General features: G+C 42.0%; 1 protein-coding gene across 1 annotated transcript in view; it reads left to right on the top strand.

Annotated features, from left to right (window-relative positions):
- LOC145408779 (uncharacterized) overlaps window positions 1-16,306 on the top strand; it is a 61,004-nt gene extending 44,698 nt beyond the window's left edge. Inside the window, exons 2-8 of the mRNA XM_080279429.1 lie at window positions 10,075-10,425; window positions 10,863-11,105; window positions 11,181-11,255; window positions 11,352-11,806; window positions 11,972-12,151; window positions 14,326-15,085; window positions 16,251-16,306. Of these exons, the coding sequence (XP_080135555.1) occupies window positions 10,075-10,425; window positions 10,863-11,105; window positions 11,181-11,255; window positions 11,352-11,806; window positions 11,972-12,151; window positions 14,326-15,085; window positions 16,251-16,306 (2,120 nt within the window). The remainder of the gene's footprint in view (window positions 1-10,074; window positions 10,426-10,862; window positions 11,106-11,180; window positions 11,256-11,351; window positions 11,807-11,971; window positions 12,152-14,325; window positions 15,086-16,250) is intronic.
- Window positions 16,307-16,901: the final 595 nt, after the last annotated feature.

Genomic DNA, 16,901 nt, shown 5'->3' with positions numbered 1-16,901 from the left:
CTAATCCCGCAAAGGGTGGCCGCAGATAAAACGCCTCCAAGTCGCTCTGTCACCCACCATATGACTACCCTCTCCCCAACTCATCCCCCCCTCCCTCATATACCTCTCAACTCCATCCCTCCACCTCATCCTGGGTCTACCCCTCCCTCTCCCTCCCTCCACCTCACCTACATACACCCTCTTAGTCAGTCTTTCATTCTCCATTCTCTCCACCTGTCCAAACCACCTCAGTGTATTTCTCCTAATCTTCTCAACCACATCCACTTCCACCCCACAAAGTTCCTTCACTTCTTCATTCGTCAACCTGTCCCTCCATGTCACTCCATATGCTCCTCTCAAGTAATTAATTTCCACTGCTCTCACTCTTGATTTCTTCCCCTCTTGCAGGGTCCACTCCTCGCTTCCATACGTCAGGGTAGGGATCACAATACTAGCATGCAGTGACTACTTACCTTCCATACTCACCTCCCTAATTCTCATCACTGCTTTCAGTGAACCAACAACCTTCCTTCCCTGCTGTACCCTTTCACGCACTTCATCCCCCATAGTTCCATCCTTACTCATCACACTACCCAAGTACTTGAATGCACTCACATTCTCCATATCCTCACCATCCAACCTCACTGTACACTCTGTGACTTCATTCCTCTCAAGCACCATAACTTTACTCTTGTTTACATTAACTTTCAGATTCCTCCTCTTATACACTGTCTATTCACCAAACCTTGCAACTTCCATTCATCTTCACTCAACAATACTGTATCATCAGCATACAGCAACACTGGAATCTTCCAAATCTCACCCTCATTCATTAGAGCCACCCCCCACATCCACTGCCCTGCCTTGCACCTACTTTACAACCCCATCCATGTATATATTAAACAGCCATGGAGACATCACACAACCCTGTTCCAGTCCCACATTGAGATCAATGAACTCACTCAGCTCACCATCCACTCGCACCGTAGCCCTAGCTCCTTCGTACATACTCTTCACAGCACTCAACAATTTCCCCACCACTCCATATATTCTAAATACCTTCCACATACCTTGTCTATCTATTCTGTCATAAGCTTTCTCCAAATCCATGAAGGCAGCATACACTTTCTTTCCCTTCTCTAGATACTTCTCCACTAAACATCTTAGAACAAATATCTGATCTACACACCCTTTTCCCTTCCTAAATCCACTTTGTTTTTCTCCAACTAGCTCCTCAGTCATATGTCTAACCCTATCAATGAGTATTCTACCATATATTTTACCAGTCACACTAAGAAGGCAAATACCCCTATGGTTACCACATACTTCTCTCTCCCCTTTTCCTTTGTATAAAAGAACAATTATACATGATTTCCAGTCCTCTGGAATCCTTCCCTCTTCCCAAGGCAATCTACACAACTTCCATATCTACTCCACAACAATCTCACCCCCATACCTCAGCATTTCACCACACACTCCATCAATTCCTGGGGCCTTTCCCAACTTGATCTTCTTCATTGCTTCAGCTACTTCCGCCCTATTGATCTCTTCCTCCCTCCTCTCATCTCTTCTTCTCCCAGCCATTCCCCAACCACTTATACTCGCACTGCTCTCACTCTCTACATTCAACAAATCTTCAAAGTGCTCCTTCCATCTCCTCAATTTCATTCTCTTTTCCACCAACAATCTATTATTCCTATCTTTCACTCCCCTACTATTTCCCCTTTCACACTGCCTTACTTTCTTTACCTCTTACCAAAACAATTTCTCACTCTCCCTGCATTTCACATTCAGATTCCTCCCAAACTCTTCATCCACTTTCTTCTTACTCTCCTTCACCAGTCTCTTCACCTCCCTTCTCCTGCTTACATATACCTCTCTCTTCTCTCTCTCATCTTCTCCCCTACCTCTACTTGCTAGCCATTCACTATATGCCTTCTTCTTTTGTTCCACAGCTCGTTTCACCTCATCATTCCACCATGCTGTCCCTTGCACACCCCTGCATCTCCTCTTCACTCCACATACCACCTCACACGCTGTGCCTATCTCTTCCGTGAATATCTTACACACGTCTTCCACCCCTTCCATCTGCTCTAGCTCATACCTTCCCAATCTTTCTCCCACTATGCTCTTATACTCTGCCATTTTCTCACTATCTTGCAAATTCTCCACTCTTCTCACAGGAGCTGTTTCCTCCTGTCTTCCCCTTCGTCTCTTCAACCATTTTCCTTGCAACTTTACCTTGGCCATCACTAAGTGATGGTCCGAGACTCCATTCCCCCACCCTCTCCACACTCTTGCATCCATCACTTGTCTTCTCATTCGCTCATCCACACACAGGTAGTCTATCATTGCCTTTCGTTCAACAAGTTCACCATCCATCCTCCTCATTACTCTCCATGTGTACCGATGGATCATCTTATGCCGAAAGTAGGTGTTGGTTATTGCCAACCCCTTACCAGCACAGATGTCCACCAAAGCACTACCATTCCCATCTACTTCAGCTGGCACACCCCACTGACCAACCACTCCATCCACTCGTACATTCCCAAATTTGCCATTCATGTCTCCAATCAAAAGCACGCTCTCTCTCTCCTCTCATATTTGTCCATACATTCTTCTACTCTAGCCCAAAACTCATCTTTCACTCTTGCCACTCGGTCCTCTGTCGGAGCATAGGCACATACAATCGCCCACGCTTGTATACCTACTTTCATCCTCACCCATACAATCCTTGCACGCACTGTTCCATACTCTCTTATATTCTCCTTCCACTTCTTGCTTATCATCAGACATACTCCCTCTCTTGCCCTCTCACTCTCATTAACTCCCGCACCTATACCTAAACCATATTCCCATTCTCTCACCCTTTCACCTTTCCATTTAGTTTCAATCAATCCACATATATCAAAGTCATCAGGAGGAAAAAATGAATCCAGATGAGGTAACTTGAATATTTTTAACCAAACTTGGTGGAGAGGTAGACCATGATTAAACCTACAGTTTTTTAGACCAATAGGTTAATTATCAAGGTCACAATGAGAGGAAACATTTTAATCCGAACATTTTTTATTCTATGTTAATCAAACGTGGTGGGAAGGTTCAGGGGTAGACCATGATTAAACAGACAATTTTTTAAACCAATAAGTAAGTTGTCTAGGTCACAAGGAGAGGTGAACTCTGACCTTGCTTTGTGATATTGATCTTTGACATATTATACCGAAAAACACTAAGCTTCCTCAAAACATAGCTCTCAATACTTCCACTAAGTTTGGATAGATTCGGATAATCTGTTTGAATTATGTTAAGGTCGGAACTATTCTCACACTCGCATTACTGTGAGAATAGTTCCGAAAAGGAAATTAGGTCAATTAGATTTTTTCGATGTTTTCCAAGTTTGGGGGAATGACTCCACTCATCTAATTATGAAGCATTTTTTCTTTTCTCTTTTTCTTTTTCTTTTTTTTTTACAATAGGACACGGAGCAAGATTAAATTTGCCACTTAAGTGCGTGATTCAGTGGAGTGTAGGTTGTCACTTAAGTGCTTGATTTAAGTGGCAAGTGTGTACTATTACTTGAGACAGAGGTGTTAGTATAAAATGTACGTGAGTGATGAAGTGTAGCAACTGTCACTTAAGTTCATAGTGAATTGTAGGTATTGCCACTTAAGACAGAGGTGTAAGTGTAAAGTGTAATTGATTAAGTGAACTATGGTAAAGTCTAAGGTTAAAGGGAATGAATCGCTGTAGTGCTGGGGTTAAGAAAGCTGTGGAAGAAGGATTTGAGACCTTAATTTCATTCCTTTAAGTGGGAAGGTTTTCATAACAAGGCCGCTCTCTCTCTCTCTCTCTCTCTCTCTCTCTCTCTCTCTCTTTATCATCCTCCTCCTCTTCTTCTTCTTCTTCTTTATGGTAAGGTCTCTCTCTCTCTCTCTCTCTCTCTCTCTCTCTCTCTCTCTCTCTCTCTCTCTCTCTCTCTCTTTTCCTTTGCTACTCTGTCATTTGCTCTCGTACTGTCTCTGTCTGTCTGTCTCTCTCTCTCTCCATCTGCATATCTACTGAATGTAAGTCTGTATATATATATATATATATATATATATATATATATATATATATATATATATATATATATATATATATATATATATATATATATATATATATATATATATATATATATATATATATATATATATATATATATATATATATATATATATATATATATATGTGTGTGTGTGTGTGTGTGTGTGTGTGTGTGTGTATATCTAGGTGTCTCCCTTTTTTTTCTCTCTCTCTCCATTAATCTATCTATCTATCTATCAATATTCCATTATCATTATCTAAGACTCTATCTATCTATCTATCCATCTATTTGTCCCTCTCCCAGTACTGATATCCAGCAGCAATTTCACAACAAGGCCTCAGTAATATTCCTCTTCCTCTCTGATCTATATTTCCCCCGGACTAATTTCCTTCTTCTTTTCTTCATTTTCTTTCCTGCCTCCTTTGCTCTATGGTCGATTTTTTCTGGTTTGGTGTGAGCAGGAGTGAAATGGAAAATGTGTCACTGTATGGATGGTTGATTGGATGGATGGATGGATGTGTGTGGGAATGGATGCTTGGATGGATGGATGGATGGATGGATGGATGTGTGTATGAATGGATGGTTGGATGAATGGTTGGATGGATGGATGAATGGATGGTTGGATGGATGGATGAATGGATGGATGGATGGATGTGTGTATGTATGGATGCTTGGATGGATGGATGGATGGATGGATGGATGTGTGTATGTATGTATGGATGAATAGATCTGTGTATGTGTGGATGGATAGATGAATATATAGGTGGATGGATGAGTGTGTGTGTGTGTGTGTGTGTGTGTGTGTGGATGGATAAATGGATGGATGAATGATGGATGGATGTGCGTATGTATGTATGGAGGATGAATGTGTGTATATATGTATGTATGGACGGATGGATGGATGGATAGATGGATGTGTGTATGTATGTATGTATGGATGGATAGATGGATGTGTGTATGTATGGATGGATAGATGGATGTGTGTATGTATGTATGGATGGATGGATAGATGGATGTGTGTATGTATGTATGGATGGATGGATAGATGGATGTGTGTATGTATCTAGGGATGTATGTATGGATGGATGGATTGATGGATGGATATACATTATATCTGCTTCTTTATTTGTCTCTTAGTTGTTTTACGGCAAGCATTAGGCCAAGAAAAGTGAACGGAGTATAGACGAAAAATTACCATCTTTCCATCTTGAATATTGAGTTATATCAAAAGATTATGAATAGGATATGGTGCTAGTCACGAAGAAGTGCTGTAGAAAGGATGTGGAGCCGAATTAGTAGCTTCTGAAAATGAGCTAAGGGAAACAGGTTGCAAAAAGGAAGAAAATCTGAGCCAAGTAAAAGTGAATGAACAATAGATGAAAATAACTGCCTTCCCGCCATCTCGTACTGAGCTGTAGAAGGAGATCAATAGTAGAATATGATGCTAGTCACGAAGAAGTGCTGTGGAATTAATGTAGACCACTACTAGAAATACAACATGGTGCAACAGGGTCATAAATCTGAGCCAAGTTAAGGTGAAAAGAGTATAGCATCATAATCTCGTGTTAATCTATTGCTACAAATCAGCATTCAGGATGGAGAGATGGAAATTTTAGGCGTAGTTGGAGAAGAGCAGTATAGTCACGAAGAAGTGCACTGGGAAGGATGTAGAGCCTCAGTACTGTCTTATTCTGACCCTGAACTAAAGAAAATAAGCTGCAAATGGAGGGAAAATTTTGGGCCAAGTTAAAATGAGTGCACTATAGTTGGTTTTCGCCTCTCAATGTATGCCAGGATTTTCGTCTCTCTCTTGTTGATCTGGTTGTTTTGTTGCCAATTTCTGTAGTAAAATATATTACTACGATTCTACATCCATTCCACAGCACTTCCTCATGACTAGTACCGTAATCTAGCTTTAATCTATTGCTATAAACTCCACAACTGAGGCCAACCAGGGAAACAAAACACTATCGCTAGTTATGTCACTTATACTTCTTCTGTCACTTATACTTTGTTCTCAGTGTAAACAAAACAATCCAAGATGGAGAGATGGCAAGTTTAGGCCAAGTCAGGGTGAAACGAGTATAGTTAGGCCTTGTTTCTCCTCTATCTATCGCTCCATCTATCACTTCCCTATTTGTCTATCTTGCAAATTACTTTCGTTAATATTCAAATCTCGGTTCCATTTTCTGTTCATCCTTGGCGTCCTCTGTTTATGTATTTCATTGGTTGTGTTAATCTTCCACTCCTCTCACTTTCAGGCCTTCATCATTATCATCATCATTATCATCATCATCTTCATCATTATCATCATCATTATCATCATCATCTTCATCATTATCATCATCATCAATACAACTACCAGCACTGTCATCATCACCTTCATCATCATCACTACCACTACCATCATCGTCATCATCATCATCATCCATGAGGGAGGCTATCTTGTTTTGCTATCCCTATCCTCAGCTCAAAATCAGATATGATAGGCACACTTTTAAAAAAAGGCCTATTTGATGTATTTATTTTTTTACAGAAGATAAATAGGGGAAGGAGAAACCAACGTAAAAAAAACCATATACTAGATTACAGGTGTCCTCCATTCATTAAAAATCTGTAACAGGTGGATTTGAGGTCCTGTAAGTCGAAGTTTGGGGGGAAACTGATCTGGGGAAGCGAGTTGCAAAGAGAGGCAGTTCGGGGAAATAAAGGAATTCTGAGAGCCAAGAGGTGTGCTATATGGAAGTAAAGGAGTCTTTAATTGTGTATTCTGTTCCGACTAAAACCTATTGACTTTACTGAACTGGAAAAAAAGATCGAAAAAAATCTTTACCCCTCACAGTGCTGGAGGCCTTCGTGTAATTTCTTGCATCATACTGAGGCAAACTATTTCCATATCAATGTGCTATTAATAACACTAAGTAAGCTAAGATGTAATATGTACTCTATATTACTCCTAGATGTGCAAAGTATTCTAAGCCAATCAATGTGACTGCAAAGTATTCTGTCTCTCAAAGTAACTGTGAAAAATGCTCTCCTTATCAATGTAGCATTATTTTATCTTGTTCATGTTCTTGATTTTGCTTTATTTTCTGCCTTCCTTAATTTTTTTCTTCTCTCTCTCTCTCTCTCTCTCTCTCTCTCTCTCTCTCTCTCTCTCTCACTCTCTCTCTCACTCTCACTCTCTCTCTCTCTCTCTCTCTCTCTCTCTCTCTCTCTCTCTCTCTCTCTCTCTCTCTCTCTCTCTCTCTCTCTCTCTCCTGCCATTAACCAAATTCTCCTATTTCTTAACCTCAGTCATTATCCAATCTTGCTTTCCATTTTTCATTCCCCTTTGCTCTCTGTCTTTCCCATTCCTCTTCACTCCATCCATTTTGTTATCAATATTTGCTCTCATTCCTTTTTATCTATTGCCCTCTGTCTTTCCCTCCTTCTATCTGTCCAGTCCTGTTTATCTATCGTTATCAGTCCTTGTCCTCATTCCTCCTTTATCTATTGCCCTTCATCTTTCCCTTCTTCTATCTATCCAGTCCTGTTTATCTATCGTGTTGTCAGTACTTGCCCTCATTCCTCCTTTATACTCTGCCCTTCCTCTCTCCCTCCCTCCACCCCATCTTCCCTCCTTTCCCTCCACTGAGAGGTATTGCGTCACTGCCGAGGTCCTCACAGTCAGTATATAAGGCGCTCGCTCTCCTTTCCAGGCATAGTCTTCAGCTCCCCTCCTCTCCTATCACAACTACCTGCTCCTCTCCCCAAAGCTCCCCATCCCATTAATTGCCTACACTGGTGGCTGGTTCTCCGTCTTGAGCTTTAGTTTACCCTCAAGTCGTCTTCGAAGAAGACATGACTAAGAAAACGAGGCAGCTGATATTTGCTGGTAAGAAAATGGATTAATATAGATAGGTAGACAGGCAGATAGATAGGGAGATAAGCATAATATATTTTACATGTAAGACTGATAGTATATTTTCAAGCATAGCGATAATATATGACATACTTTTCTTTGCCCTTGGACTCATTAAGTTTATAATTAAATATTGCTTCAGTTATATTTTACCTTTAGGCAGCATCCAAAAATATACCTGTTACCATAATGATATATATGTTCTTATTAGCTGTTATACTGTATAAGCCAAACCTAACCCAGTTCTAACTCTAAAATAAGCTGGCTCTAACTCTCTACATTTTTTCAGCTTGACTTTGTGTGTGAGTGGACAGGACACAACTCTCCCTAGGCGTCTCTATTACCCCCCCGACCACAACGACAGACAGCCACTTCACTGTTCCTAGTTAAGCCACTCTTCCGGGTCAATCCAGCCACTTAAATGCGAGGTGGTAACTGTAGTGGTGGTGGAGGGGAGGGGGAAGAACTACACTCACGCGCAACTGTTTCTGAGGATGTACAAGCGAGCACAATTGTTCGGGGTCACGGGAGGGGGATGTAAACTCGCGCGCACTTGTTCCTGGCCACTGGGAGGGGATATACACTCGTGTGCACTTGTTTCTGGCCACTGGGAGGGAATGTACACTCCTGAGCACTTGTTCCTGGCCACTGGGAGGGGATGTACACTTGTGTGCACATGTTCCTGGCCTCTGGGAGGGGATGTACTCTGGTGCTCACATGTTCCTGACCACTGGGAGGGGATGTACACTCGTACGTACATGTTCCTGGCCACTGGGAGGGGATGTACACTCGTGCGCACTTGTTCCTGGCCACTGGGAGGGGATGTTCACTCGTGTGCACTTGTTCCTGGCCACTGGGAGAGGATGTACATTCGTGTGCACTTGTTCCTGGCCACTGGGAGGGGATGTACACTTGTGCGCACTTGTTCCTGGTCTTAGGGGAAGCGGTAGTACATTTAGCACATCCAGCTTGTACTCACAGTAGCCTGAAGGACTTTTAGACGAGAATTTAAATGTTTTAGAAATACATGTCGTTGGACCATCTTCCTTGCTCTCGACATCTTTTTTCTTTTCATTATCTATTATTCTTTTTTGGAGGGGGATATTTATAGTAAGGAGTTGTGAAGTTCAGTTTAACTCTATCAACCTATCTATCTATCTATCTATCTATTGCCAGACGCCATATAGTTTCATTGCTATCTATTACCAGACGCCCTACGCAGCATCTCTATTGCCAGAAACCCTATACCATCTCTATCAATCTATAGCCAGACGGTCTCAATATCCTCTCTATCTATCGCCAGACGCCCTAATTATCTATCTATCTACCTATCGCCAGACGCCTTAGGTATAATCTCTATTGATCTGTTTCTCTATGGCCAGACGCCTTTCAGTACCTGACCTCTACTACTACTACTACTACTACTACTACTACTACTACTGCTACTACTACTACTACTACTGCTACTACTATTATTACTACTACTACTACTACTACTACTACTACTACTACTACTACTATTACTACTACTACTACTACTACTACTACTACTACTGCTACTACTATTATTACTACTACTACTACTGCTACTATTATTATTGTTATTATTATTATTATTATTATTATTATTATTATAATTATTATTATTATATTTTGCGTATACTTAGCAATGTTATTTATTTTTTTAATTCTCTCTCTCTCTCTCTCTCTCTCTCTCTCTCTCTCTCAGCCCTGTTGGGAGCGTGTCTGGCTCAGAATACCTACCTACCGCCAAGCAACGGTAACGGAATCAACGGAAACGACAACGGAATCAACGGGATCAACGGAAATGGCAACGGTGCTGTTAACGGTTATGGCGCAAACGGCAGTGGCCTTAACGGTAATAGAGCAACCATTGGTAACGGAGCAATCAACGGTAATGATAACGGAGTAATCAACGGTAACGGAGCAATCAACGGTAATGGTAACAGAGTAATCAACGGTAACGGAGCAATCAACGGTAACGGTAATGGAGTAATTAACGGTAACGGCTATTCTTACGGCATTGGTAACGAAAACGGAATCATCAACGGAAATGGCGCAGTCAACGGTAATGGTAACGCAGTAATCAATGGTAACGGAGCAGTCAACGGTAACGGCTATACTAACGGCAACGGTAACGGAGTAATCAATGGTAACGGCTATACCAACAGCAACGGTAACGGAGGAATCAACGGTAACGGTAACGGATTAATTAACGGTAACGGCTATTCTTACGGCATTGGTAACGGAAACTGGGCAATCAACGGTAATGGTAATGGAGCAATCAACGGTAACGGTAACGGGGCAATCAACGGTAACGGTAACGGAGCAATGAACGGTAACGGTAACGGGGCAATCAATGGTAACGGTAACGGGGCAATCAACGGTAACGGTAACGGGGCAATCAACGGTAACGGGGCAATCAATGGTAACGGTAACGGAGCAATCAACGGTAACGGTAACGGATTAATTAACGGTAACGGTTATTCTTACGGCATTGGTAACGGAAACGGAGCAATCAACGGTAACGGGGCAATCAATGGTAACGGTAACGGAGCAATCAACGGTAACGGGGCAATCAATGGTAACGGTAACGGAGCAATCAACGGTAACGGGGCAATCAACGGTAACGGAGCAATCAACGGTAACGGGGCAATCAACGGTAATGGTAACGGAGTAATCAACGGTAACGGAGCAATCAACGGTAACGGCTATACTAACAGCAACGGTAACGGTGTAATCAATGGTAACGGCTATACGGTAACGGAGCAATCAACGGTAACGGAGCAATCAACGGTAACGGGCCAATCAATGGTAACGGTAACGGAGCAATCAACGGTAACGGGGCAATCAACGGTAATGGTAACGGAGCAATCAACGGTAATGGTAACGGAGCAATCAACGGTAACGGAGCAATCAACGGTAACGGCTATACTAACGGCAACGGTAACGGTGTAATCAACGGTAACGGCTATACTAACGGGAACGGTAACAGTGTAATCAACGGTAACGGCTATACTAACAGCAACGGTAACGGTGTAATCAACGGTAACGGCTATACTAACGGCAACGGTAATGGTGTAATCAACGGTAATGGAGCAATCAACGGTAACGGTAATGGAGTAATAAATGGTAACGGCTATTCTTACGGCACTGGTAACGGAAAAGGAGCAATCAACGGTAAGGGAGCAGTCAACGGCAACGGTAACGGAGCAATCAACGGTAACGGAGCAATCAATGGCAACGGTAACGGTTATTTTTACGGTATTGGTAACGGAAACGGAGTAATCAACGGTAATGGTGCAGTCAACAGTAACGAAGCAGTCAACGGTAATGGAGCAGTCAACGGTAACGGAGCAGTCAACGGTAATGGAGCAGTCAACGGTAATGGAGCAGTCAACGGTAACGGAGCAGTCAACGGTAATGGAGCAGTCAACGGTAATGGAGCAGTCAACGGTAATGGAGGAATCAACGGTAACGGACTCATCAACGGTAACGGTAATGGCTACACCAACGGTAACGGAGCAGTCAACGGTAATGGAGCAATCAACGGTAACGGACTCATTAACGGTAACGGTAATGGCTACACCAACGGTAACGGAGTTATCAACGGTAATGGCAATGGAGCAATCAATGGTAACGGTGCAATCAACGGTAATGGAGCTGAGTATGGTAATGGTTACTCCTACGGCAACGGAGCTGTCAACGGTAATGGTAACGGTGTCATCAATGGCAATGGAGTAATCAACGGTAACGGTGCAATCAACGGTAACAGTGCAATCAGCGGCAATGGGTACGCTAACGGAAACGGTGCCATCAACGGTAACGGTCCAATCAACGGTAATGGGTACGCTAATGGAAACGGTGCCATCAACGGAAACGGTAGAACAAGCATCGGTATTGGCTTCACAAACGGTCTCAACGGTAACAGCATCAACAGGATCAATGGTATCGATGGTAACGGTATCAACGGCATCAACGGTAATGGGATCAACGGCTTCGTGGACCCCATCACCGCGTTGAGCTCTGCCATCGGGGGGGGCGGCGTTGCAGGCGTGGACTATCCCATCCTCGCCTCCGTCCCGCTGACCGGCTTCACCTGCGCTAACACACAGGTGCCCGGATATTATGCCGACGCCACCCCGGAAGCTGGATGTCAGGTGAGAAGTTACGATGATTTACTGTTTTGTGGCATCGTATCTACTGTGTATGTCCTCAGGTATCATATGTACAGTCCTTCAGTATACCGGGTTCACCTGCTCCAACACACAGTTCTCTACTACCTTGACATCCTACTGTACCTTAGGCTGGATGTCAGGCTTCATTAAGACTTCTTTTTGAGCGATTTATTAAACCTACTGCATCATAGTATTCCCTCATACATTACTAGTAAAGTTTTAAGATCTACTATTGATGCTCATGAAGGGTCAAAGCTACAAGAAGCAAAATAAATAGCTGAGGAAGATAGGCAACGAAATCTGTCACAATACTAGCCCTCATATCCATAATAATAGTTACTCAGTCCTTTACTGCACTATGTTCACCTTCCCAGACACTGCAGCCATGACTGTCAGGTAAGGATGAATGCAGCTTATTACCATTGTGTATACTGTTGATTCCTTTATACACTCCTTCATGGTACTAAATCATGGAAGGTCTCCATGCTAGTTTTTGAGGTTAGCCCCTTCACGATCCATCTGTGCATTCCTTCACGGTACTAAGGCTTTTTCATGGTAGTATCTTAGGCTAGACCCCTTCATGATACAATTATGCACTTCTTCATGGTACTATATACTTATGGGAGTTCTTCGTGGTACTTAGCTAGTCTTTTCACTACACTGGGTATAGGAGCATCAATACACCTTTTCTGACACCATTTCCAATTTTTCAACACCAATAATGCCCTGAAATCTGGGTGTAGCGTGAGGGTACATTATTATGCCTACTGTTTAGGGTGTGTATATTTAGCCAGTTCCTTCACTACACCCGGGTTAGCTACACCAACACAGAAGTCCATGAATACCAGGCTGATATTACACCCAGGGTAGGTTAGGCTATAATAAACAATCACGAGAGGGAAAGTAAAAATATCGACCAATTTTAATAATTATCTGGGATATATGACGTTTGCTCCTCATCACGGGGATAATAATTAGCAGGTTTCATTCCTATACGTTGTGGTTAGAGGAGCACGCTTTCAAAAGGAGATCTGCATCTATGAGCTATTAACATTTTGCCTCTCATAGGACAGATTTTGAAGAGATAAAGACACCAAAATCTGCCTCATGTCCAATTCCATCTAAGGTCAAAATGACCCGAAATATTACACCAAAAATTATTTCCAATACATTTGAAGTCCTTGTGCATTGGAATGTGAAAGAAATGAGCTAGCTTACTTAAAGACATTCCATTCTCCCTCACTTTTGCCACAAACAATGCTCTCTCTGGAGAAATCTACAAATACATCACAAAATAAAAAGCTTTCCGATATAGCCTTAAGTCCTTGAGCATTGAAAAGTGAAAGAAATGAGCTAGCTCACTGAAAAACATCCCCTTCCCTCTCACTTTGGCCATAAATCAGCCTCCCCTTGGTGAAATCTGCCTCTCATCCACGAATTACACTAACCTTAAAATCATACAGAGACTTCGCAGTCATGACACGTATATAACAACTTCCTCTTGCATCTTCAGCCTTGATGTCTAAACAGTACGGTCGTTCTCCCTGACCTACCTAATTACCTCTTAATGCCATCCTCCCGTATGCTGAAGGTGATGACTGGGGCTTCTTCCTTACCGATTTCTACTACTACTAACACTTCTTCTTTTTCTTCTTTCACTACCACTACTAGTCTGCTACTATTACTACTACTTATTCTCCTCTTTCATCTTCTATTCCTCCTCCTTCTTCTTCTTCATCTTCTATACTACTACTACTGCTGCTGCTGTTACTACTACTACTGCCTCTAATACTACTGTTACTACTATTTCTTGTTCTTGTTCTTTATCTCCTCCTGCTCCTTCCACTACTACTGCTACTACTACATTTATAGTTCTTCTACTACTACTACTACTACTCTTACTACTACTACTACTACTACTAGTTCTACTACTACTACTACTACTACTACTACTACTACTACTACTATTTCCACCACTACCACCACCACAACCACCGTTACTACTACTATGACTATTACTACTATTACTACACTAATTCTAGAGGTCTTCCACACTGTTACTACTACTAACACCACCTCCACTATCACCACCGCCACCACCACCACTACCACAACCACCACCACTACTACTACTACTACTACTACTATCTCCACAGGTCTTCCACATCTGCCAAGCTGATGGACGTATGGATTCCTTCCTTTGTCCCAACGGTACTGTTTTCAACCAACAGTACTTTGTGTGTGACTGGTGGTACAACTTCGACTGTGCCACCGCTCCCAGTTTCTATGGTCTCAACGCCAATATTGGACTCGTCAACGGCAACGGTGTCAACGGTAACGGTGTCAACGGCAACGGTGTCAACGGTAACGGTATCAACGGTAACGGTGTCAACGGTAACGGCATCAACGGTAATGGTTATGGTAATGGTGTAAATGGTAACGGTATCAAAGGTAACGGCATAAACGGAAATGGTTATGGTAATGGTGTAAATGGTAACGGTATCAACGGTATTAATGGTAACGGGATCAACGGTAATGGTATCAATGGTAACGGTATCAACGGTAATGGCTATGGAAATGGTGTGAATGGTAACGGTATCAACGGTAACGGTGTCAACGGTAATGGTTACAATTACGGGCGTCCCAACGGTAACGGAGCCATCAATGGTAACGGTGTCAACAGAAGTGGCCTAATCAACGGTAATAGCAACGGAAACCGCTACACCAACGGTTACACAAACGGTAACGGTGCAATCAACGGTAACGGTGCAATCAACGGTAACGGTGCAATCAACGGTAACGGGGCAATCAACGGTAATGGAACAGTCAACGATAACGGCTACACAAATGGGTATACAAATGACAACGGTGCAATCAACGGTAACGGAGTAACCAACGGTAACGGCTACACAAACGGTAACGGTAATCGAGTAATCCACGGTAACGTTGAAATCAACGGTAACGGTGCAATCAACGGTAACGGTGACGGTATAACTAACGGGCTATACCAAACTCCCAGTTTTTAATAGTACAATCTATATAAATTATTGCCCTATAGATGTATATATAAATTTCTATATAAATAATGTAAATAAAATATATATATAATTATTTACAGGTAGATGCCAGGTAGACTAGACAGGTAAGATACTAATTAATTTCACTTGTGTTGGATTTCTTCACATTTTTGCTATTTTCAGACGGTTATTCTCAGCTTAAAGGGATTTCTCGGGCTGAAGGGGTTAAGGGAGGCTTGGGCTGCCTTCTCGTCGGTAAGGTATTCCCTAACACCTGTTGCTAAACGACTTATTTTGCTGATTACACCTTGCCTTCCTGTTACTTAAGTCATTCTGAAAAATAAATCGGTGAGGAAGAGGTGCTACGGAGTTAACTGCCGAGAATACGAACTTGGACTCATAAGGAAGCTCCCTAACACCTCTTCCGTAGCGATTTATTTTTTGGATATGGCTGGGTTTAGCACGTTATCCATGCAGAGTATAGCGATATTGGAAGGGTTTATGGACCACGGGATGGGACAGTAAGGTATAATACACAAAATAAGTCGATTGGGAAAAGGTGTTAGGGAGCTTCCTTAACCGAGAATACTGCCTTTGATTGAACCCCTCCACACCTGAGAAAACCGTCTGAACAGCAAGAATAAAACCCTAAGCCTTTCACTGCTATCTGGGCTGACTTCAGATGCTTTTTCTCAGCTGTAAAGGGGGAAAATCGTCTCTATGAACCTCTCAGTGGGAAGACGATTTTTGAGTTTACTTCAAATGCCTTCAGGGGCGAAAAACCGTCTTCACTTACCCCTCAGTAGGATTATTTTTTTCAGTTAATTTCAGCTGCCTCAAGACGATTTTATTCAGCTATGGATGGACTTGGTGTATTCGGGGGGGTTGAGGAAGGCTTTATATAATCCCCCAGCTCCACCTCTCTCTCCCCGGCTGCATAAAATCGTCTGGAGAGCAAGAAGAAAGTCCTACACATCTCCCTAGCTCAAACCACTAGGATATATAGACGGTTTTCCCCATCTGAAGTCTAACAGTGAAAGAGTTAAGACTACCCTGTTCCTCAGATCTGACTCAGTACTGCCTACCAGCTGAGAAAAAGCGTCAGGTGAAGCCTAATTAGCAGCTGGGTTGAGCTAGCGAGGTGCACGTAACAGGTCAAAGGTCACGAGGTCAAGGGGTCAATGATTACTTAGTGTCTTCTGGATATACTTACGTTAATCACACCAAAGATAATTATTTCGGGCCTAATTTACGTAATATATTTAAGTTTGGTTTGAATATGTTTTTTTAAATTTATATATACAGTTTTTACTAATGGCCTATATTCTTTCAAAATTTGCAATCATTTTTTTTTTTTTTAATTCTGATCTTATACGGCAGTCATTTTTTTCCTTCTTTTTCTTCTCTATCAAACTCACAGATAGTATTCAAGATTCTGCCTTAACATCATTTATTTATTTATTTATTTGGCTGTCTGTTCTCTCATTATAATTAGAACACGTTTAACTCCTTTTAAACAAATTATATTCTTAATGGTAGCCTACTTCATGATTTACAAATTTACCTAAAGTGCTCCTTAAATTTATGCCGTAAAAAGGTATTCCATTCACTGCTTAAAATTTCTAGTTCAAATCTAAGCAATGCACTTAAAATTTTGTCTTGAGATGGTCTATTTTGATGCTTAAAAACTGGGGGGCCAAAATTTGTGAAGGAAA

Source organism: Coenobita brevimanus, chromosome 78 (genome assembly GCF_032717465.1).
Source record: "Coenobita brevimanus isolate Jiangsu-jjx chromosome 78, ASM3271746v2, whole genome shotgun sequence".
Taxonomy (NCBI): domain Eukaryota; kingdom Metazoa; phylum Arthropoda; class Malacostraca; order Decapoda; family Coenobitidae; genus Coenobita; species Coenobita brevimanus.
This window is presented reverse-complemented; position numbering and strand designations above follow the sequence as displayed.